The sequence below is a fragment of the Somniosus microcephalus genome, chromosome 6 (genome assembly GCF_052327205.1).
Source record: "Somniosus microcephalus isolate GS21.2 chromosome 6, FLI_Smic_1.0, whole genome shotgun sequence".
Classification (NCBI taxonomy): domain Eukaryota; kingdom Metazoa; phylum Chordata; class Chondrichthyes; order Squaliformes; family Somniosidae; genus Somniosus; species Somniosus microcephalus.
This window is the reverse complement of record NC_140992.1, coordinates 135,651,588-135,676,905: the sequence shown is the minus strand read 5'-3', so window position 1 is coordinate 135,676,905 and position 25,318 is coordinate 135,651,588. Positions and strand designations below refer to the sequence as shown.

Here is a 25,318-nt window from a genome sequence, read left to right as displayed (position 1 = left end):
GGTGATCAGCACTAGCATTTTTCACCTCGATATAACAAAAAATTTAAAATGTCCAATTATGGATTGAAGCCAGTGTCAGCTGTGGCTCAGTGTTAGCACTCTCGCCTCTGAGTCAGAAGGTTGTGGGTTCAGGGCCCACTCCAGAGACTTGAGCACAAAAATCCAGGCTGACACTCCCAGAGGTGCTGTCTTTCAGATGAAATGTTAAACCGAGGCCCCATCTGCTCTCTCGGGTGGATGTAAAAGATCCTATGGGACTATTTCGAAGAAGAGCAGGGCGTTCGCCAATAGAGTCCTGGCCAATATATATCCCTCAACCAACATAATTAAAGACAGATTATCTGGTCATCATCACATTGCTGTTTGTGGGAGCTTGCTGTGCACAAATTGGCTGCCACATTTCCTACTTTACAACAGTGGCTACACTTCAAAAGTACTTCATTGGCTGTAAAGCGCTTTTGGACATCCGGAGGGTATGAAAGCGCTATATAAATACAAGTCTTTCTTTTTTCTTCCTTTGATACCTGACACACCAACACAGTGAGATACTATTCGAAATAACAAACCAAGCCCAAGGTCCACAGTATAAAATGCAGGGTAAAAGGGTGTGCAGGTGTGCTTCAGACCCCATTCTGTCCTTCTAGGAACAGGAGGAGGCCAGTCAGCACCTCGAGCCTGTCTCCGCCAGTTAATTAGATCATTGCTGATCTGTAGCTCAACTCCTTTTACCCGCCTTTGCTCCATATCACTCGTTAACCTTGGCTAAGAAAAATCTACCAATTGCAGTCTTGAAAGCTCCAATTGTCCCCCAGAATCAACAACCTTATGGGGGGTGAGAATTTGGCAGTTCCCCTGGCACTCAAACCCTCACACCGCGCCCCACACTTGACCTCCGCCCCCCACTTGCACCCCATCACCTCCCCCACCTCTCTCCCTCACCTCCCCCCACCCTTGACCCCCGCCCCCTCACCTCTCCCCCCTCACCTCTCTCCCCCCCTCACCTCCCCCACCCACCTCCTCACCTCCCCCACCCCCTCACCTCCTCCACCCCACCTCCCCCACCCATCTCAACTCCCCACCCCCACCTCTCCCCCCACCCCCTACCTCTCCCCCTCCCCTCCCCCCTCCCCTCCCCCACCTCTTCCCCCTCACCTCCCCACTCACCTCCCCCCTGCCTCTCCCCCTCACCCCTGCCTCTCCCCCTCACCTCTACCTCACCTACCCCACCCCACCTCCCCCCACCCCCTCCCCACTCCCCTCCCCCCACTCCCCTCCCCACTCCCCTCCCCCCACTCCCCTCCCCCCAGTCTCACTCCCCTCCCCCCCACCACCCCCTTCTCACTCCCCTCCCCCTCCCCCCTTCCACTCCCCTCCCCCCCACACCCCCCTCCCCTCTCACTCCCCCCCCCTTCTCACTCCCCCCCCCCACTCACCCCCTCCCACTCACTCCCTCCCCCTCTCACTCCCCCTCTCACACCCCCCCTCTCACTCACTCCCCCTCCCACTCACTCCCCCTCTCACTCCCCACCCCTCTCTCCCCACTCCCCCCTCTCACCCCCTCCCCCCCACACCCCCCTTCTCACTCCCCTCCCCCACACCCCCCTCCCCCCCCACCCCTTCTCACTCCCCCCCTCTCACTCACCCCCCCTCTCACTCACTCCCCCTCTCACTCCCCACCCCCTCTCACCCCCTCCCCTCCTCCCCACTCTCACTCCCCTCCCCCCCACCCCCCCTTCTCACTCCCCTCCCCCCACACACCCCTTCCCCCCCACCCCCCCTTCTCACTCCCCTCCCCCCCACCCCCTCTCACTCCCTCCCCCCCACCCCCCCTCACTCCCCACCCCCCACCCACCCCCCCACCCACACCCACTCCCCACCCCCCCTTCTCACTCCCCCTTCTCACTCCCCCACCACCCCCTCACCCCCCCTTTCTCACTCCCCACCACCCCCCTTTCTCACTCCCCACCACCCCCTTTCTCCCCCCCCCCCCCCCCCCCCCCCCCCCCCCCTTTCTCACCCACCCCCCCCTTTCTCACTCCCCACCCCCCTTCTCACTCCCCACCCCCCCTTTCTCACTCCCCCCCCCCTTTCTCACTCCCCACCCCCCCTTTCTCACTCCCCACCCCCCCTTTCTCACTCCCCACCCACCCCCCCCTTTCTCACTCCCCACCCACCCCCCCCTTTCTCACTACCCACCCACCCCCCCCTTTCTCACTCCCCACCCACCCCCCCTTTCTCACTCCCCACCCACCCCCCCCTTTCTCACTCCCCACCCACCCCCCTTCTCACTCCCCACCCCCCTCACTCCCCCCCTTTCTCACTCCCCCCTTCTCACTCCCCCCCTTTCTCACTCCCCCCCCCTTTCTCACTCCCCCCCCTTTCTCACTCCCCCCCCTTTCTCACTCCCCACCCCCCCTTTCTCACTCCCCACCCCCCCCTTTCTCACTCCCCACCCCCCCCCCTTCTCACTCCCCACCCCCCTCACTCCCCCCCTTTCTCACTCCCCCCCTTCTCACTCCCCCCTTTCTCACTCCCCCCCCCTTTCTCACTCCCCCCCCTTTCTCACTCCCCCCCTTTCTCACTCCCCACCCCCCCTTTCTCACTCCCCACCCCCCCCTTTCTCACTCCCCACTCCCCCCTTTCTCACTCCCCACCCCCCCCTTTCTCACTCTCCCCCTTTCTCACTCCCCACCCCCCCTTCTCACTCCCCACCCCACCCCCCCTTCTCACTCCCCACCCCCCCTTTCTCACTCCCCACCCCACCCCCCCTTCTCACTCCCCACCCCCCCTTCTCACTCCCCACCCACCCCCCCTTCTCACTCCCCACCCCACCTTCTCACTCCCCACCCCCCTTCTCACTCCCCACCCCCCCTTCTCACTCCCCACCCCCCCCTTTCTCACTCCCCACCCCCCCCTTTCTCACTCCCCACCCCCCCCTTTCTCACTCCCCCCCTCCCTTTCTCACTCCCCCCCTCCCTTTCTCACTCCCCCCCTGCCTTTCTCACTCCCCCCCCTCCCTTTCTCACTCCACCCCCCCTTTCTCACTCCCCACCCCCCCTTTCTCACTCCCCACCCCCCCTTTCTCACTCCCCCTCCCTTTCTCACTCCCCCCCCTCCCTTTCTCACTCCCCCCTCCCTTTCTCACTCCCCCCCCTCCCTTTCTCACTCCCCCCCTCCCTTTCTCACTCCCCCCCTCCCTTTCTCCCTCCCCCCCCCCTTTCTCACTCCCCACCCCCCCCTTTCTCACTCCCCACCCCCCCCTTTCTCACTCCCCCCTCCCTTTCTCACCCCCCCCTTTCTCCCTTTCTCACTCCCCCCCCCCCCTTCTCACTCCCCCCCCCCCTTTCTCACTCCCCACCCCCCCTTCTCACTCCCCACCCCCCCTTCTCACTCCCCACCCCCCTTTCTCACCCCCCACCCCCCCTTCTCACCCCCCTTTCGTGCCCCGGCTGCGATCCGCAGCCTCCAGGCCCGTGCCGCTCACACAGGGATCCGCGGGCTGCACCGGGTGTCCCGGGCCTGAGCCGAGGGCTGGATTCCCGGATCCCGGGCGCTTCCACCACCGACAGCCGTTAGAATAAGGTTGACGCACAAACCGGAGCGCGGCTCCCTCCCACGCCCGGTCTGTGTTTACCTGCTCCCGCCGCACCTTTAGCCATCACTGCCCCGTGCCTAGCCCAGCCGCTCCCCGCCCCCTCACCTATCACCGCTCCCCGCCCCCTCACCTATCCCCGCTCCCCGCCCACACCCTCACCTCTCCCCGCCCCCTCACCTAATCCCCGGTCCCCGCCCACACCCGCCCTGCCCTGTCCCGCCCCCCTCACCTGTCACTGGTATCCATGTCCCCTTACCTGTCACTGGTATGCATGTCCCCGCCCCCTCACCTGTCACTGGTATCCATGTCCCCTTACCTGTCCCCGCCCCCTCACCTGTCTCTGGTATCCATGTCCCCATACCTGTCACCGCCCCATCACCTGTCACTGGTATCCATGACCCTTACCTGTCCCCGCCCCCTCACCTGTCTCCGTTCCCTGCCCCCCTCACCTTTCAACATCCCCTTGAACTTTGCAAAGCTACAGTAGCACACATGGTGGCCTCCACTACCATATCCCCACTGGTTGGCTCATTGTTTAAGATGGTGCGTAGAGCCTGGAACAGACACACTGAGCCTGTCCTTTACGAAGCCATACAACACATCATTGATGAAGAGACTGATTAGGATGAGTAATAGTAGATAACCCTGTATCACTCCTCTTTCAAGAGAGGACCTTTAATGGATCTTGGAGTTGGACCAGATATCTACTGAGCATCAGGGTAGCTCAATCAGATGCTGATTTAAAAACACAAGTGACTATTTGTCATGTATGAACCCAGACAGTGAGTGTGGGGACCTTTGACTGAAAACTGGTGACTTTTTGGTTAATGGGTTACATAGAAACATAGAAGGTAGGAGCAGGAGTAGGCCATTCGGCCCCTCGAGCCTGCTCCGCATTCAATGAGATCATGGCTGGTCATCCAAACTCAGTACCCTGTCCCTGCCTTCTCCCCATATCCCTTGATCCCTTTAGCCTTAAGAAATATATCTAACTCCTTCTTGAATATATTTAATGAATTGGCCTCAACTGCCTTCTGTGGTAGAGAATTCCACAGGTTCACCACTCTCTGGGTGAAGAAATTCCTCCTCATCTCTGTCCTAAATGGCTTACCCCTTATCCTTCGACTGTGAGCCCTGGTTCTGGACACCCAAGCCATCGGGAACATCCTTCCTGCATCTAGTCTGTCTAGTCTTGTTAGAATTTTCTAAGTTTCAATGAGATCCCCTCTCACTCTTCTAAACTCCAGCGAGTATAAGCCCAATTGACCCAATCTCTCCTCATACGTCATTCCTGCCATCCCAGGTATCAGTCTGGTGAATCTTCGCTGCACTCCGTCCATGGCAAGAACATCCTTCCTCAGATAAGGCGACCAAAACTGCACACAATACTGAAGGTGTGGTCTCACCAAGGCTCTGTACAACTGCAGAAAGACATCCTTGTTCCTGTACTCGAACCCTCTTGCTACGAAGGCCAACATACCATTTGCCTTCTTAACTGCCTGCTGCACCTGCACGCTTACCTTCAGTGACTGGTGCACAAGGACACCCAGGTCTCGCTGCACTTCCCCTTCTCCCAATTTATTGCCATTCAGATAATAATCTGACTTCCTGTTCTTGCCACCAAAGTGGATAACCTCGCATTTATCCACATTATACTGCATCTGCCCAATCACCCAACCTGTCCAAATCATACTGGAGTTTCTCAGCATCCTCCTCACAGCACACACGCCCACCCAGCTTTGTGTCGTCTGCAAACTTGGAGATAGTACTTCTAGTTCCCTCGTCTAGATCATTAATATATATTGTGAATAGCTGGGGTCCTAGGACCGATCCCTACGGTACCCCACTAGTCACTGCCTGCCAATCGGAAAAAGACCCGTTTATTCCAACTCTTTGCTTCCTGTCTGCCAACCAGTTCTCTATCAAAGTCAGTACCTTACCCCCAATCCCATGTGCCTTAACTTTGCACGCTAATCTCTTATGTGGGACCTTATCAAAAGTCTTCTGAAAGTCCAAATACACCACATCCACTGGTTCTCCCTTATCTATTCTACCAGTTACATCCTCAAAAAATTCCAGTAGATTAGTCAAGCACGATTTACCTTTTGTAAATCCATGTTGACTTTGTCCGATCCTGTCACTGTTTTCCAAGTGCTCTGCTATTACATCTTTTATGATGGACTCTAGCATTTTCCCCACTATCGATGTCAGGCTTACCGGTCTATAATTCCCCGTTTTCTCTCTACCACCTTTTTTGAATAGTGGGGTACCATTAACTACCCTCCAATCCATGGGAACTGTTCTACAATCTATAGAATTTTGGAAGATGACCAGCAATGCATCTACTATTTCTAGGGCCACTTCCTTAAGTACCCTAGGATGTAGATTATCAGGCCCTGGGGATTTATCGGCCTTCAATCCCGTCAATTTCCCTAACACCATTTCCCTACAAATACTGATTTCATTCAGTTCCTCCCTCTCATTAGACCCTATGTTCCCCGACATCTCTGGGAGGTTATTTGTGTCCGCCTTTGTGAAGACAGAACCAAAGTATGTATGTTCCCCATTATAAATTCCCCTGATTCTGACTGCAAGGGACCTACGCTTGACTTCACCAATCTTTTTCTCTTCACACATCTATAGAAGCTTTTACAGTCAGTTTTTATGTTCCCTGCAAGTTTACTCTCATACTCTATTTTACCCCTCTTAATTAATCCCTTTGTCCTCCTTTGATAAATCCTAAACTGCTCCCAATCCTCAGGTTTACTGCTTTTTCTGGCCAATATATATGTCCTCTCCTTGGATCTTATGCTATCCCTAATTTCCCTTGTTAGGCATGGTTGAGTCACCTTTTTTGTTTTATTTTTATGCCAAACTGGGATGAACAAATTCTGTAGTTCATCCATACGATCTTTAAATGTTTGCCATTGCCTATCCACCGTCAACCCTTTGAGTAACACTCCCCAATCAATCCTACCCAACTCGCGCCTCATACCATCGTAGTTTCCTTTATTTAAATTCAGGACCCTAGTCTCTGAGTCAACTACTTCACTCTCCATCTTAATGAAGAATTCTATCATATTATGATCGCTCCGCCCCAAGGGGCCTCGCACAACAAGATTGCTAATTATTTCATTACATAATACCCAGTCTAAGATGGCCTGATCTCTGGTTGGTTCCTCGACATATTGGTCTAGGAAACCATCCCGTATACACTCCAGGAATTCCTCCTCCACAGTATTGTTACTAATTTGGTTAGCCCAATCTATATGTAGATTAAAGTCACCCATGATAACTGCTGTGCCCTTATTGTACGCGTCTCTAATTTCCCATTTAATGTCATCCCCAACCTCCGCATTACTGTTTGGGGGTTTGTATACAACTCCCACTAACGTTTTCTGCCCCTTGGTATTTCTCAGCTCTAACCATACAGATTCCACATCATCAGAGCTAATATCCTTCCTTACTATTGTGTTAATCTCCTCTTTAACCAGCATTGCTACCCCACCTCCTTTTCCTTTTTGCCTGTCTTTCCTGAATATTGAATACCCCTGGATGTTGAGTTCCCAGCCTTGGTCACCCTGGAGCCATGTTTCCGTAATGCCAATCATATCATATCCGTTTACATCTACTTGCGCATCTAATTCATCCACCTTATTACGAATGCTCCTCGCATTAAGACACAAAGCTCTTCAGGCTTGTTTTTTTTTTAACACTCGTAGATCTTTTAGAATTATTATTTACTGTGGCCATGTTTGATTTAAATCCTTGATTTCTCTGCCTGCCACTTTTGCTTTTCTCTTTCCTGTCTTTTGCTTCTATCCTTGTTTCCCTTTCCTCTGTCTCCCTGCATAGGTTCCCAACCCCCTGCCATTTTAGTTTAAACCCTCCCCCACAGCACTAGCAAACACTCCCCCAAGGACATCGGTCCTGGTCCTGCCCAGGTGCAAACCATCCAGTTTGTACTGATCCCACCTCCCCCAGAACCGGTTCCAATGTCCCAGGAATTTGAATCCCTCCCCCTTGCACCATTCCTCTAGCCACGTATTTATCTGAAATATCCTTCTATTTCTACTCTGACTAGCATGTGGCACTGGTAGCAATCCTGAGATTACTACCTTTGAGGTCCTATTTTTTAATTTACCTCCTAACTCCCTATATTCAGCTTTTAGGACCTCATCCCGGTTTTTACCTATATCGTTGGTACCTATATGCACCACAACAACTGGCTGTTCACCCTCCCCTTCCGAAATGCTCTGCAGCCGCTCCGAGACATCCTTGACCCTTGCACCAGGGAGCAACATACCATCTTGGAGTCTCGTTTGTGGCCGCAGAAATGCCTATCTATTCCTCTTACAATATAATCTCCTATTACTATAGCTCTCCCACTCTTTTTCCTCCCGTCCTGTGCAGCAGGACCACCCATGGTGCCAGGAAGTTGGCTGCTGCTGTCTTCCCCCGATAAGCCATCTCCCTCAACAATATCCAAAGCGGTATATCTGTTCGAGAGGGGGATGGCCACAGGGGACCCCTGCACTACCTGCCTGCACCTACTACTCTGCCTGGCGGTCACCCATTCCCTTCATGCCTGTGCAGCCTTTACCTGCGGTGTGACCAGGTTCACAGGCAATGGAACTCTTCCAGTACCTCCCTGCAAGTGACCACTCTTCATGTGAGAGCGTAGAGAGAGAATGCGAGCATAAGGCACAAACTCCAAGCTGTAAGCCAATTCTGGTCTACAGTAAATATATGGGGGGAAATGGTGGTAGTAGCGGGCATCAATACATTTCTTTGGAGTTAAATCAAAGATTGAATTTTGTGTCAGGAACTTCTCAGCTTTGGAGCAAATAGTTTGTCAAAAGTGAAATTTTAGGTCTCGCAAACACACATCTGTGGGTTTAGATGTCCACTCTTTCAGTGCTTGCAATGAATAAGTATGGACTTTCACTAACCATGATCCTGAGGCAGCAAGCACCTTACTAGTGTGGAATTGGTTTCCTGAAGTTTACGGATTAACCCCTCTAGTCTTTTTACTCGCTTCACAACCCGACTGCTTTGCTGTCTCAGAGTCTTGAGCTCGGTATTCTTTTTCATGACTTGCTCTTTGAGGAAGGCACTGTGTGGTGGAGACAAGCAGTACGAATGCAGCGAATTGATTAGTTTGCGTGCACCAGAGGCGGACGGGGTAGCATCGTCGGGAAACGGAACAGTGCCGTCAATCAGCAGTCTTTCAGTAGCTGTGGCCTTGCTGTTTTTGGATTTCAGAATGCACCGTTGATCAGCAACTGTACACACAACGAGTTCACCTGCCACTGAAGAAGCAGGGAAAGTGGCACCACTCTCACCCAGTGCAGGAACTCTCTCAAGCACGTGCTCACTCTCCACAGTAACAGAATTGGATTTAAGGAGTTCAGTTGCTTCATCATCCAGTGGTTCACAGGCCATGTAGCCACTTGAAGTCCTTTCTTGATTGACTGGAGTCAGCCATATTTTGGCTGTACCCTGGCATCGATTGCGTCTACTGTCCACTTTCTTCTGGTGTTCTGAGAAGTGGAAGATGGAAGGAATAGCATTGCGTTTGAGTCGATGATGCTGGTCCTCCTGACGCTTTTGAAAGCTGTCCTTGGTGAAGTGAGCACTGCACAAGAAGGAAAACTTGGTTGGTTTCCAGTCAGTCCGCCCAACAGCATTAATCCACTTTGCTAAACGTTTGGCATCTTTCAAAGGGAATCTGGCAGAGAAAACAGAAAGACACCGATAACCAGGAATAGTCATGCCATCCAATAGCCCTCTCAATTGTAGCCTTTGGTTTCTACAAAAAGTTATCACAGTTACTCTTCCAATACCTAGAACAATTTTTTAAAATAACGTGTTGTTTTCCAGAGCCAGCCTGACTATATGTAGGTATAGGTACTGAGACAGAGCAGTGAAGCTCAGATGCCAAGCTATCTAGCACCAAACACTATACTGGCAGGTTTTCTAGACTCAGCTTGTATTCCTTTGAGTATAGAAGATTAAGGGGTGATCTAATCGAGGTGTACAAGATGACTAAAAGGATTTGTTAGGGTAGATTGAGAGAAAATATCTCCTCTCGTGGGGAGTCCAGAACAACGGGGCATAATGTTAAAATTCACACAAAGGGTAGTGGAAATCTAGAACTCTCTTCCCCTAAAAAGCAGTTGAGGCTCGAGGTCAATTGAAAATTTCAAAACTGAGATTGATAAGATTTTTGTTGGGTGAGGGTATTAAGGGTTACAGAACCATGGTGGGTAGATGGCGTTAAGATACAGATCAGCCATGATCAAAATGAATGGCAGAACAAGCTCGAGGGGTTGAATGGCCGACTGTTTCTATGTTTTCAAAGGCCAAAGCAGTGGGATTGGGCGATGCAGTCAGTTTGAAGCATGTCCCATCATTTCCTAGAATTCAGTCTAGACTACTGGGAAGAATGTCTCTGCAACAGTTAGTCAGGTCTCATAGAAACTTAGAAATAGGAGCAGGAGTAGGCCATTCAGCCCCTCGAGCCTGTTCTACCATTCAACGAGATCATGGCTGATCATCCAAATTCAGTACCCTGTCCCTGCTTTCTCCCCATATCCCTTGATCCCTTTAGCATTAAGAAATATATGTAACTCCTTCTTGAATATATTTAATGAATTGGCCTCAACTGCCTTCTGTGGTAGAGAATTCCACAGGTTCACCACTCTCTGGGTGAAGAAATTCCTCCTCATCTCAGTCCTAAATGGCTTACCCCTTACCCTTAGACTGTGACCTCTGGTTCTGGACTCCCCCGGCATCGGGAACATCCTTCCTGCATCTAGTCTGTCTAGTCCTGTTAGAATTTTATAAGTTTCAATGAGATCCCCTCTCATTCTTCTAAACTCCAGCGAATATAAGCCTAATCGACACAATCTCTCTTCATACGTCATTCCTGCCATCCCAGGTATCAGTTTGGTGAATCTTCGCTGCACTCCCTCCATGGCAAGAACATCCTTCCTCAGATAAGGCGACCAAAACTGCACACAATACTGAAGGTGTGGTCTCACCAAGGCCCTGTACAACTGCAGCAAGACATCCTTGCTCCTGTACTCGAATCCTCTCGCTATGAAGGCCAACATACCATTTGCCTTCTTAACCGCCTGCTGCATCTACATGCTTACCTTCAGTGACTGGTGCACAAGGACACCCAGGTCTCGTTGCACTTCCCCTTTTCCCAATCTATTGCCATTCAGATAATAATCTGCCTTCCTGTTTTTGCCACCAAGGTGGATAACCTCGCATTTATCCACATTATACTGCATCTGCCCAATCACCCAACCTGTCCAAATCATACTGGAGTTTCTCTGCATCCTCCTCACAGCACACACGCCCACCCAGCTTTGTGTCATCTGCAAACTTGGAGATATTGCATCTAGTTCCCTCGTCTAGATCATTAATATATATTGTGAATAGCTGGGGTCCTAGCACCAATCCCTGCGGTACTCCACTAGTCAGTGCCTGCCACTCGGAAAAAGACCCGTTTATTCCAACTCTTTGCTTCCTGTCTACTAACCAGGTCAGTACCTTACCCCCAATCCCATATGCTTTAACTTTGCACGCTAATCTCTTATACGGGACCTTATTGAAAGCCTTCTGAAAGTCCAAATACACCACATCCACTGGTTCTCCCTTATCTATTCTACCAGTTACATCCTCAAAAAATTCCAGTAGTCAAGCATGACTTACCTTTTGTAAATCCATGTTGACTTTGTCTGACTCCGTCACTGTTTTCCAAGTGCTCTGCTATTACATCTTTTATAATGGACTCTAGCATTTTCCCCACTACTGATGTCAGGCTTACCGGTCTATAATTCCCCGTTTTCTCTCTACCACCTTTTTTAAATAGTGGGGTTACATTAGCTACCCTCCAATTCATGGGAACTGTTCCAGAGTCTATAGAATTTTGGAAGATAACCAGCAATGCATCTACTATTTCCAGGGCCACTTCCTTAAGTACCCTAGGATGTAGATTATCAAGCCCTGGGGATTTATCGGCCTTCAATGCCATCAATTTCCCTAACACTATTTCCCTACAAATACTGATTTCATTCAGTTCCTCCCTCTCATTAGACCCAAAAGACAGAACCAAAGTATGTATTTAATTGGTCCGCCATTTCTTTGTTCCCCATTATAAATTCCCCTGATTCTGACTGCAAGGGACCTACGTTTGACTTCACCAATCTTTTTCTCTTCACATATCTATAGAAGCTTTTACAGTCAGTTTTTATGTTCCCTGCAAGCTTACTCTCATTCTATTTCCCCCCTCTTAATTAATCCCTTTGTCCTCCTTTGCTGAATCCTAAACTGCTCCCAATCCTCAGGTTTGCTGCTTTTTCTGGCCAATTTATATGTCCTCTCCTTGGATCTTAAGTGAAATGACCAAGTTTGTGGTGCCTCAGCCCACAGAACAAAACTGCTCATAATTCAGCACCAAAATGAATAATCTCATCTGGAGAAGCCAAAGGGTGGTTGATGTTGAAAATAAATGTCAGTGGCACAGTGGAGTTAAAGCACATTATTGGAACAACATAGAGACAGCAGTATTTCTGAAAAGGAAATCGTGTTTGACAAATCCGTTTTGAGTTTTTTGAGGTTGCAACTAACAAGGTAGATAAGGGGGAACCAGTGGATGTAGCATGTTTGGATTTTCAAAAAGCATTTGATAAGGTGTCACACAAGAGGTTATTACACAAAATTAGGGCTCATGGGATTGGAGGTAATATATTAGCATGGATTGAGTGCTGGTTAACAGACAGAAAACAGAGAGTAGGAATAAAAGGGTCACTTACGGATTGGCAGGTTGTAACTAGTGGGGTACTACAAGGATCAGAGCTTGGGCCTCAGCTATTCACAATCTACATCAATGACTTAGATGAGGGCACCAAGTGCAATGTATCCAAGTTTGCTGCCAATACAAAGTTAGGTGAGAAAGTGAGCAGGATGCAAAGTGGCTGCAAAGGGATATAGACAGGCTAAGTGAGTGGGCAAGAACATGGCGGATGGAATATAATGTGGAGAAATGTGAAGTTATCCACTTTGGTAGGAAAAATAGAAAAGCAGAATATTTTTTAAATGGTGAGAGACTGGGAAATGTTGGTTTTCAGAGGGACCTGGGTATCCTTGTACATAAATCACAGAAAGTTAACCTGCAGGTAATGCAAGTAATACGGAAAGCAAATGGTATGTTACACTCCAATCCCTTTGTAATAAAGACTAAGAGTAAAGAAGTCTTACTACAATTAGATAGAGCCTTGGTGAGGCCACAATTGTGTACAGTTGAAGGATATAGTTGCCTTAGAGGAAGTGCAACGAAAGTTCACTAGACTGATTCCTAGGATGAGAGGGTTGTCCTAGGAGGAGAGATCTAATAGACTAGGCCTATATTCCCTGGAGTTTAGATGAGAGGTAATATTATTGAAACATAAAATTCTTGAAGGGCTTGACAGGGTAGATGCTGGGAGGATGTTTCCCCTGGCTGCAGAGTCTAGAAGTAGGGGGGCAGAGTCTCAGGATAAGGGATGGCCATTTAGGACTGAGATGAGGAGAAATTTCTTCACTCAGAGGGTTGTGAATTTTTGGAACTCTCTACCCCAGAGGGCTGTGGATGTGTAGTCATTAAATATATTCAAGACAAAGATCGATAGATTTTTGGATACTATGGGAATCAAGGGATATGGGGATAGTGCAGGAAAGTGAAGTTAAGGTAGAAGATCAGTCATGATCTTATTGAATGGCGGAGCATGCTCGAAGGGCCGAGTGGCCTACTCCCATTTTTTATGTTCTGTACTTTGCATCAGCCCCTACTATATTCCCAGTGCCCTTGATGAGCACAAAAACAATTACAACTACCCCACATGAGAGAAAAAACTTGGGTGGAACTTTCAACTGCGGCAGGGCATAAAGCAGGTGGTAGCAGATCAACCGCCTGTTAACACGCCCACCCGAATCTCTCGCCCGTTAACACGTCCGCCCGTTAACTCTCCCGCCCATTGTTTTATTTTTCAAGTGTTCCTGGATAGTTGGTCTGAAGTGGGTATTTATCAGAACAGGACTACCTCTAGACAGAGCAACCAGTCATGGAAATAGGTTGTGTCCACAGGTCTTGCCTGAGCCCTCCATTATGGCAAGGAGCAATGCACTTGGTCAGCTGCCAGTGAATGTGCTTGAACTCAACCATTCTGAGTTACAAGAGTATCTACTGTTCCCTGCCTCAGTGCTGTTCCCTGCTTAGCCAACAGGAGGTTTACTGTAGCATACAGCTGGACAAAATGCTTTATTTCTATCAAACAGTTAAGCTGGTATCCTGTTTGAATATCTGGAAATTGTAGGTTTTCATTATTCAGGCATGGGTGGGAAGATTGAATAAAATAACGTTAATACTTGCATTTATATGGCAAAGCTCCTCACACAATAAATTACTTGAAGTCGAGTAATTTATGTTAATTTGGATGCAGCTGCACCTGGATACAAGGTGTTGGAGATTGGAGTACCACTCATTCATTAAAAAAAAACTTACGGCTAACAGAGATTGGAAAGCAAAATTAAATGACTAGTCAAATGATATTAAAATCATATCCTAAAAAAAAATAGGGCAAATTCCTTTATTACAACTGGCACATTAACAAGCTAGGCTCAAACCAAGCTAGCCCAGCAGTACTCCTGACAGATATGTCAAGGAACCAACCAGAGATCAGGCCATCTTAGACTGGGTATTATGTAACGAGAAAGGATTAATTAGCAATCTTGTTGTACGAGGCCCCCTGGGTCGGAGCGATCATAATATGATCGAATTCTTCATTAAGATGGAGAATGAAATAGTTGACTCAGAGACTAGGGTCCTAAATTTAAATAAAGGAAACTACGATGGTCTGAGGCGCGAGTTGGGTAGGATTGATTGGGGAATGTCACTCAAAGGGTTGACGGTGGATAGGCAATGGCAAACATTCAAAGGCCGCATGGATGAACTACAGAATTTGTTCATCCCAGTTTGGCATAAAAATAAAACAAAAAAGGTGACTCAACCATGGCTAACAAGGGAAATTAGGGATAGCATAAGATCCAAGGAGGGGACATATAAATTGGCCAGAAAAAGCAATAATCCTGAGGAGTGGGAGCAGTTTAGGATTCAACAAAGGAGGACAAAGGGATTAATTAAGAAGGGGGAAATAGAATGAGAGTAAACTTTCAGGGAACATAAAAACTGACTGTAAAAGCTTTTATAGATATGTGAAGAGAAAAAGATTGGTGAAGTCAAGCGTAGGTCCCTTGCAGTCAGAATCAGGGGAATTTATAATGGGGAACAAAGAAATGGAAGACCAACTAAATACATATTTTGGTTCTGTCTTCACAAAGGAGGATACAAATAACCTCCCAGAGATGCCGGGGAACATAGGGTCTGATGAAAGGGAGGAACTGAAAGAAATCAGTATTTGTAGGGAAATGGTGTTAGGGAAATTGATGGGATTGAAGGCCGATAAATCCCCAGGGCCTGATAATCTACATCCTAGGGTACTTAAGGAAGTGGCCCTAGAAATAGTAGATGCATTGCTGATCATCTTCCAACATTCGATGGAATCTGGAACAGTACCCATGGATTGGAGGGTAGCTAATGTTACCTCACTATTCAAAAAAGGTGGTAGAGAGAAAATGGGGAATTACAGGCCGGTAAGCCTGACATCGGTAGTGGGGAAAATGCTAGAGTCCATTATAAAAGTTGTAATAGCAGAGCACTTGGAAAACAGTGACAGGATCGGACAAAGTCAACATGGATTCACAAAAGGTAAATTGTGCTTGACTAATCTACTGGAATTTTTTGAGGATGTAACTGGTAAAATAGATAAGGGAGAACCAGTGGATGTGGTGTATTTGGACTTTCAGAAGGCCTTCGATAGGGTCCCGCATAAGAGATTAGCGTGTAAAGTTAAGGCACATGGGATTGGGGGCAAGGTATTGACTTGGATAGAGAACTGGTTGGCAGACAGAAAGCAAAGAGTTGGAATAAACGGGTCTTTTTCCAAATGGCAGGCAGTGACTAGTGGGGTACCGCAGGGATCGGTCCTTGGACCCCAGCTATTCACAATATATATAAATGATCTGGACAAGGGAACTAGATGGAATATCTCAAAATTTGCAGACGACACAAAGCTGGGTGGACGTGTGTGCTGTGAGGAGGATGTTGAGAAACTCCAGGATCATTTGGACATGTTGGGTGATTGGGCAGAAACATGGCAAATGCAATATAACGTGGATAAATGTGAGGTTATCCACTTTGGTGGCAAAAACAGGAAGGCAGATTATCTAAATGGCAATAGATTGGGAGAAGGGGAAGTGCAACGAGACCTGGGTGTCCTTGTACACTAGTCGCTGAAGGTAAGCATGCAGGTGCAGCAGGCGGTTAAGAAGGCAAATGGTATGTTGGCCTTCGTAGCGAGAGGGTTTGAGTACAGGAACAAGAATGTCTTGCTGCAGTTGTACAGGGCCTTGGTGAGACCACATCTTGAGTATTGTGTGCAGTTTTGGTCGCCTTATTTGAGGAAGGATGTTCTTGCCATGGAAGGAGTTCAGCGAAGATTCACCAGACTGATACCTGGGATGGTAGGAATGACGTATGAGAAGAGATTGGGTCGATTGGATTTGTACTTGCTGGAGTTTAGAAGAATGGGAGGTGATCTCATTGAAACTTATAAAATTCTGACAGGACTGGACAGACTAGATGCAGGATGTTCCCGATGGTCGGGGAGTCCAGAACCAGGGGACACAGTCTAAGGATAAAGGGTAGGCCATTTAGGACAGAAATGAGGAGGAATTTCTTCACCCAGAGAGTGATGAACCTGCGGAACTCTCTACCACAGAAGGCGGTGGAGGCCAGTTCATTAAATATATTCAAAAAGGAGTTGGATATATTTCTCAAGGCTAAAGGAATCAAGGGGTATGGGGAGAAAGCAGGGACCGGGTACTGAATTTGGATGATCAGCCATGATCGCATTGCATGGCGGAGCAGGCTCGAGGGGCCGAATGGCCTACTCCTGCTCCTATCTTCTATGTTTCTATTGAGTGGGTTCGGAGCCTGCTCTTTTATGACCTGGGTTCAACTCCAGCCCAGACAAAAAGTGGACAAAAGTCTCCTCCTTATACTGGTTGTCAGAAAACAGCCTGACATTCTGCATCCAGTTTCTAATAGGTACTGACCCACAAGAGGAAACTGCCTATAATTCAGCACAAATTGGTAATCTCACCCAAAGAGGCTTCAAGGATGACTGCTGTAGAAATTGTAAATGTCATGCTGGTGTAACAAGAGTGCTGCGTGTGAAATTGGGGTTAAAGTAATACTCCAGGATAAGGATCCGCAATAGGTTGATCCCATTTCATGTACAAATTACTATTATTTAATTACTGTAATTAAAGCCACCACATTGTTTTATGCTCCACTTATCAGGGTTGCTCACTGCCATTATTTCCAAAGCTGTTGTGCTTAAACTAAACTATTTGGCACAGAGTATGTTATGGTTAATTAATTACAACCCCAAGGTGGGTTTGCCTAGGTGAACTAGTCACGGCTTCCTGAGTGGAACAGTTCAGGTGACATTCCTTTGTCTGTACATGTCAATGATCCCACGTTTATACGTAATGAGAGAGGTTGCAGCCCCTCTTCCATTATTTGAAGGGGCTGCTCCTTGATTTTTGGCTGCACTTCAGTCCCACGCTCCTGATCTTTGGTCACCCGGTGCGGAGGGGAATGGGCAGATTGGAGGACCTCCTCGTAGCACTGCTCCTGGGCCTGGCCAAAAAAGCCATCAACTGGTCCAGGGGGTCGTTCGGCCCGATTGCCTGCCTCTCTTCCGCGGCCATGTTCGCGTCCGGGTGGCCCTGGAGATGGAGAACCCAGTGTCCGCCTGCACGCTTGAGACCATCCGCACGCTTGAGACCATCCGCGAGGGGTAGGCGCCATGGGGACTGGAGTGTATCATCAGCCCGGCCAACGCAATTTTAATTTAATTTGTTAAAGTTCTTTTAAAGTTTTATTAATTTACAGACAATTTGTTTAATCACCATAACAAAAGAGTACATGTCAATGATCACAATTAGACTAACTGTTGCTGTTGCTAAACTGTTGATCTGAACCAATTTAATATAAAAGCTGTGCAATGTTAACCCGGTATTTCCCCTGGGGCCCTGCAGAATTAAACCTAATGTGACTAATGCCTCGCACAGAGTGTATGGAGGAAAAAGTGGACTAATAATTTCAGACCTTAACTATAGCTCCCATTCTCTCTCTGCTAAGAGCCACTGGTAATGTAGGAATGGGTGTGTTGGCATTTCCAGGAAAGGTGGGGGCAGGGGGGAGGGGAACACTGTCGGAACCCCCTACTGGCGAGGTGGTCTATACCCTCGGTGTCCTCCTTCCATTTCTGGGAGGAGCGGGGTGGGGAAAAAGAGAGACAGGGACATGTGAAGTCCAACTACAGATTAGTTCTCTGAGGCTTCCAGTTCAGAGTTGTCACCTTCAGATAGAACCAGAGTCCAAGGCTATAGGGAGAGAAATGGAGCCTGTTAAAAGTGGCATTGACTGGGGTGCCGGACCGCACCTTGTGCAGAGTAGGGGAATTCTGGCTACGGTTTCAGGGTGAATATCAACAACAACTTGTATTTATATAGCGCCTTTAACATAGTAAAACGGCCCATGGTGCTTCACAGGAGTATTGTAAGAAAATTTGACACCGAGTCACAAGGAGAAATTAGGGCAGTTAAGAGTTAGGTTTTAAAGAGTGTCTTAAAGGAGGAAAGAACATAAGAAACGGGAAACAGGAGCAGGCCAATCCACCCCTCGAGCCTGCTCCGCCATTCAATAAGATCATGGCTGATCCAATCTTGGCCTCAACACCACTTTCCCGCTCTTTCCCCATACCCCTTGTAGTTCAAATGTCTGTCAATCTCTGCCTTGAATATATTCAATGACCCCGCCTCCACAGCTCTCTGGGGTAGAGAATTCCAAAGATTCGTGACCCTCAGAAGAAATTCCTCCTCATCTCCGTCTTAAATGGGCAACTCTTTATTCTGAAACTATGCCCCCTAGTTCTAGATACCCCCACTAGAGGAAACATCCTCTCAGCATCCACCCGGTCAATCCCCCTCAGAATCTTATGTTTCCATAAGATCACCTCTCATTCTTCTAAACTTCAATGAGTATAGGCCCAACCTGCTCAACCTTTCGTCATACATCAACCCCTTCATCCCAGGAATCAACCTAGTGAATCTTCTCTGCACTGCCTCCAATGGGTATGATGTAATTGCCATTACAGAGGAATGCTGGGAACTGAATGTTCCAGGGTACTCAACATTTAGGAAGGACAGACAAAAAGGAAAAGGAGGTGGTGTAGCGCTGTTAATAAGGGATGAGATCGATATGGTAGAGATAAAAGATCTTGGCTTGGCAGATCATGATGTAGAACTGGAATCAGTTTGGGTGGAGCTAAGAAACAGCAAAGGGCGGAAAACATTGGTGGGAGTTGTGTATATGCCACCAAAGTCATGGTAATGTAGGGCACAGTATCAATCAAGAGATTAGAAGTGCATGTAACAAGGGCAATACGGTAATCATGGGGACTTTAATCTACATATTGACTGGGCAAATCAAATTACCACTAATGGTGTGGAGGACGAATTCTTGGAATGCAGGCGAGATGGTTTCCTGGATCAGTATGTGGAGGAACCAACCAGGGAACAGGATATTCTGGATCTGGTACTGTGTAATGAGAAAGGGCTAATCAATAATCTTGTGGTAAAGGGGCCTTTAGGGACAAGTAACCATAATATGATTGAATTTTACATTAAGCTTGAGAGTGATGTAGTCCAATCTGAAACTACGGTCTTCAATCTAAACAGAGGAAACTACAAGGGTATGAGGGACAAGTTGGCCATGGTAGATTGGGAGACTACACTAAAAGGTATGAAGGTGGACATACAATGGGTAACATTCAAGGAAATAATGCATAATTTGCAACAAACATACATTCCTCTAGGGCATAAAAACCCAAAAGGAAAAGTGATCCAACCATGGCGAACAAAAGAAATTAAAGCTAGTATTAAGTCAAAGGAGGAAGCTTATAAAGTTGCCAGAAAAAGCAGTCAGCCTGAGGATTGGGATCTTTTTAGAAATCAGCAAAGGGAGACCAAGAAATTGATAAAGAAAAGGAAAATGGAATAGGAGCACAAATTAGCAAAAAATATAGAAACGGATTGTAAAAGCTTCTATCGATATGTGAAAAGGAAAAGACTGGCGAAGGTAAATGTAGGTCCTTCACAGTCAGAGACGGGAGAATTTATAATGGGGAATGATGAAATAGCAGAGAAATTAAATAAATACTTTGTTTTTGTCTTCACGGAGGAAGACACAAAAAACCTCCCAGAAATACGAGAAAACCAAGGGTGTGACGAGAATGGGGAACTTAAAGAAATTATTACTAAAAAAACAGTACTAGTAAAATTAATGGGACTAAAAGTCGATAAATCCCAAGGACCGGATGACCTACATCCTAGGGTTTTGAAAGAAGTGGCCATTGGAATAGTGGACGCATTAGTTGTCATATTCCAAAATTCTATAGATTCTGGAACGGTTCCTGCAGATTGGAGGATAGCAAATGTAACCCCGCTATTTAAGAAAGGAGGGAGAGAGAAAACAGGGAACTACAGACCCGTTAGCCTCACATCAGTAGTTGGGAAAATGCTGGAATCTATTATAAAGGATGCAATAACTGGGCACTTAGAAACTAATAGTAAGATTGGGCAGTCAACATGGATTTATGAAAGGGAAATCCTGTTTGACAAACCTATTAGTTCTTTGAGGATGTAACTAGTGGAGTGGAGGAAGGGGAACCGGTAGATGTGGTGTATCTGGATTTTCAGAAGGCCTTCGATAAGGTTGGTGAACAAAATTAGGGCACATGGAATTGGGGGTAATATACTAGCATGGATTGAGAATAGGTTAAGACAGAAAACAAAAAAAGTAGGGATAAATGGGTCTTTTTCAGGATGGCAGGCTGTGACTAGTGGGGTACCGCAAGGATCGGTGCTTGGGCCCTAGCTATTCACAATCTATATCAATGATTTGGATGAGGGGACTAAGTGTAACATTTCCAAATTTGCTGATGGTACAAAGCTAGGTGGCAGTGTCAGTTGCGAAGAGGCTTCAAGGGTATTATGTCCGTGTATAATTGAGACACGGACTGCAGGAGTTGGTTATAACAGGTCTTTACTGAGTGGAGACAACCTGGAACTACTATGCAAAAGTTACTACACAGGCTTATATACAGGGGTGGTCACTACTGGTACTGCAGTATACAGGGGCTGCAGAATATAGTTCCTTCTGCAAAGTACATACACTACAATTCCTCCCTTTTTAGCTAAACAGTACATAACATTCAATTAATAATTAAATAACATATTTACAATTACAGTTGCTGGATACATCAGTTGAAGTTAAGCAATTATAAGTTCAGTCTTTGAGGAGGCTTCCTGATTCTGTCTGGATAACGCCTCTTTGGGGTATCAGGTTCTTCTGGCAAAGTTGATTCGGGATCAACGTCGTTGTTTGGTTCGTCTGCTTCCAATGTCACCGATTCTGAGGTAGATGCAATTGGTACTTCGGTTTCATCACCAGGTGTATCGGATCGTGGTGTGGAATTGACGTTTTCCAGTGACTCTAGAAGCTGGTCAGCATGGCGTCTTACAATGCTCTCTCCAACGTCCACGGTATACATTAGAGGTCCTTGCCGTGTACAGATCGTTCCTGGCTGCCATTTCTCTGTGCGGTAGTCCCGGGTCAAAACTGGTTGACCTATCTTAAAACTCCTGGTCGGTCTTTCATTCATATTCTGAAACTGCCTGTTCTCCACATCTCTTCTGATGTTTGGCTTAACCAAATCCAAGCGGCATCGTAGTCTTCGGTTGAAGAACATCATGGCTGGAGTTTGGTTGGTAACCGCATGTGTCGCATTCCGGTAGGCAAACAAGAAGTTATCCACCTTGTGTTGTAGGGGTATATCTTCATTACACATTGCCTTGATAGCCTTCTTGAATGTTTGAACGAACCTCTCAGCCAATCCATTGGTGGCTGGATGATATGGGGCGGATGTGTAATGCTTAACACCATTGTTCTTTAAGAACCTCCGGAACTCTTCAGACACAAACTGTGGTCCATTATCGGAGTAAATCTGTTCAGGCAGCCCATTTCTGGCGAATATGGTTCGTAAGACTGTGATAGTTTTTTCTGTGGTGGTTGAGGACATTTTTATTACCTCTGGCCACTTTGAATGTGCATCCACCGCAATTAAAAACATCGAGTCCATAAAGGGACCAGCAAAATCAATGTGCACCCTTTGCCATGGAGATGAGGGCCACTCCCATGGATGTAGAGGGGCTTGTGGTGGGGCGTTTTGGACCTTCTGGCATCCTGTACAGCTCTCGGTCATCTCTTCGATTTCTCTATCGATTCCCGGCCACCACACAAACGCTCTGGCTAAGTTCTTCATTTTTACCCCTCCCAGATGACCCTCATGAAGCTCATTGAGCACTCTATCCTTCAATTTGGGTGGAATTACTACTCTGGTTCCACACATCAAGGTTCCTCTGCACACTGACAGCGGTTCTCTTCTCGGCGAGAATGCTGGCAGCAGTGGTTCGCCATGTGCTGGCCATCCCTTCACCGTTAAATCATAGACCCAGGAGAGTGTCGGGTCATTTCGTGTTTCCTTTTCTAGGTTTGCATTCGTCACAGGGAGACATTCAACTATGGTCGAGTGGAATATCTCCACTGGATCCACTGCAGGTGCTTCTTCCACCGTCGGCAACAGTAGGCGCGACAATCCATCAGCATTCCCATGCTGTTTAGTTCCTTTGTACTCGATGTCATATTGGTGTGCCCCTAGGAAAAGGGACCACCTCTGTAGCCGTTGTGCTGTCATTATCGGGACGCCCTTCTGAGGGTTGAAAATGGAGACAAGAGGTTGATGATCAGTTAGTAGGGTAAATTTCTGACCGTGCAGGTCGTGATTGAACTTCTCCACCCCCCACACCAGGCTGAGGGCCTCTCTGTCAATCTGGGCATAGTTACGCTCGGCTGAAGTTAACGAGCGTGACGCAAACGCTATCGGCCTCTCTGAACCATCAAGGAATTTATGTGACAGTACCGCTCCAATGCCGTAGGGAGACGCATCACACGCCAGTCTTATCGGTAGTGATGGGTTGTAGTGTGCCAATACTTCTCTTGAAGTGATTAGGTCCTTACTCTTCTGAAAGGCCCGCTTACATTCATCGCTCCATTTCCATGCTACTCCAGTTTGTAGTAGGGCGTTCAGTGGGTGCAGAATTGTGGACAAATTCGGCAAAAACTTATGGTAGTAATTCACCAATCTGAGGAATGACCTCAGTTGCGACACATTTTCAGGTGCTGGAGCCTTAACGACCGCTTCAATTTTGTCAGGGGACTTATGTAACCCCTCTTCATCAATCACGTGGCCACAATACGCTATCTGTTTCTTAAAAAACTCGCACTTGGGGCGATTGGCTCGTAGCCCATGTTCTCTTAGTCTAGGGAGCACCTGCTCTAGGTTGGTAAGGTGTTCACTGTCATCTTCACCTGTCACTAGGATGTCGTCCAAGTAACACGGAGTCCCCGGAATCCCTTGCAGGACTTGTTCCATCGCTCTTTGCCATATCGCCGGAGCTGATGCTACTCCGAATACCAGTCGATTATACTGGTAAAGACCTTTGTGAGTGTTTATCGTGAGATACTTCCTAGAGGATTCTTCAACCTCCATCTGCAAATATGCTTGTGCTAGGTCAATTTTTGTAAAACGTTTCCCTCCAGATAGTGAGGCGAAAATATCTTCTATCCTCGGAAGAGGATATTGTACTGTGTGAAGGACTGGGTTCACCGTCACCTTGAAGTCCCCACAGATGCGAACCTTCCTTGGCTCCTCAGACTTATTGTTTAACGTTTTCTTCATGACAGGAACGATGGGTGTCGCCCACTCGCTCCAGTCTACCTTAGATAACACGCCTGCATTCTCCAGATTCTCCAGCTCTGCCTCGACGGCTGGGCGAATTGCATATGGTACCGGTCTTGCTTTGAAAAACTTGGGAATTGCATTCGCTTCTATTTTTATCGAGACGGTTACTCCTTTAAGAGTTCCCAGTTCTTGTTGAAATACCTCTTTGGCGTTAGCTAAGATTGTTGACAATCGTCCAGGAGTGACGTCGTCATCCTTTTTACCAGCCACCGTCAGTGCCTGAATGGAGTGCCAGTCTAAACTTATCTTTCTGATCCATTCACGTCCCAATAACGGTGGTCCACCATCTTGCAGTATGTACAGATACAATTTCTGTATTTCCTTGCCGTTGTATTCGACAGGCACCCTTATTTTTCCTCTGGGGTATACTTTTTGCCCCGTATACGTCTTCAAGACAATGGATGTCTCTTTCAAGGGTATGTGTGAGAATAGCCACTCGTAGTCTCGTCGATTCATGACGGTCAGAGCTGATCCTGTATCCAATTCCATTTTGACTTGGGACCCTGCTATCGTGAGGGTGACCCAAATGGTTCGGTGATCCTCTTTTGCGATTACGTTGTGAAGTTTGAGACAGCTTAGTCTCTTGTTCCCGGATTCACTATCGCTCATCTGGTCTTCAGAACTACTGTCCGTCATCTTTTGTACTTTCCTGTACTGTTCCTTAGTAGCCTTTTTGTTGTCGTTAATCTTCTTCCCAGACCTGCAAACTCGTGCAATGTGTCCCATCTTTCCACATTGCCTGCATATTTTGTCCTTGGACCAGCAGCCCTTCTGGTCATGGGTTGTTCTGCCGCAGCGATAACATTTTTCAAATCCCCGTGTCATTTCATGGGTGCCGTATTCCTGTGGCTTTTGCTGTATTTCCGCAGCTCCCCTTGCTGCTGCTTCGTACGATACTGCCACGCTGAAAGCCTTATCTAGCGTCAGCTCTTTCTCTGAGAGTAACCTCTTCTGGGTTCCTTCACTCAGGAGTCCACAGACAAATTTGTCCCATAGGGTATCTGCCAGTCCTGCTCCGAACTGGTAGTGCTTTGATAGCTTGCGTAGTTCTGTAAGGTAACCAGCATTGCTCTCATCTTTATGCTGATTTCTCCTGTGGAATTTAAATCTTTCTGCTATCAGCAGCGGTGTAGGATTTAGGTGTTCCTGTAGGATATCAACAATTTCGTTAAAACTCTTCGCCTTCGGTTTGGCTGGAGTAATCAGGTTCCGCAATAGGCCGTACGTTCTTGCGCCCATTAAGTTTAGTAGTACCGATGCCTTTTTCTCATCGACTACTTCGTTTGCCTCGCAATATACCTCGACTCTTTCCACATACGTGGTCCAGTCTTCTATTGCATTATCGAAGGCAGTGATATTGCCAGTCTTCGGCATCTTGGAAATCTAAGATGGCGCCTCCCGCGCTTCGCCTTCTTCCCCGATTTAACAAAATGGCGCCTCCCCGCTTTGCCTTCTTCCCCGCTGGATTAAGATGGCGCCTCCCGCGCTGTCTTCTCCGCTGCTGCTAGCGCTGTTGCTGGCGTTTTATGCCTTGATGGCGACGCCCTATGGTCTTCGCGCACTTCCCCCCCGCGCTGCTGCTAACGCCGTTCTCCGCGGTTCCCGTGGCAAACTGCAG

General features: G+C 47.7%; 1 protein-coding gene across 1 annotated transcript in view; it reads right to left on the bottom strand.

The window, feature by feature from the left end:
• thap4 (THAP domain containing 4) overlaps positions 1–25,318 on the bottom strand; it is a 410,225-nt gene that overhangs the window by 373,139 nt on the left and 11,768 nt on the right. The window contains exon 2 of the mRNA XM_085990827.1: positions 8,548–9,326. Within this exon, the coding sequence (XP_085846953.1) occupies positions 8,548–9,326 (779 nt within the window). The remainder of the gene's footprint in view (positions 1–8,547; positions 9,327–25,318) is intronic.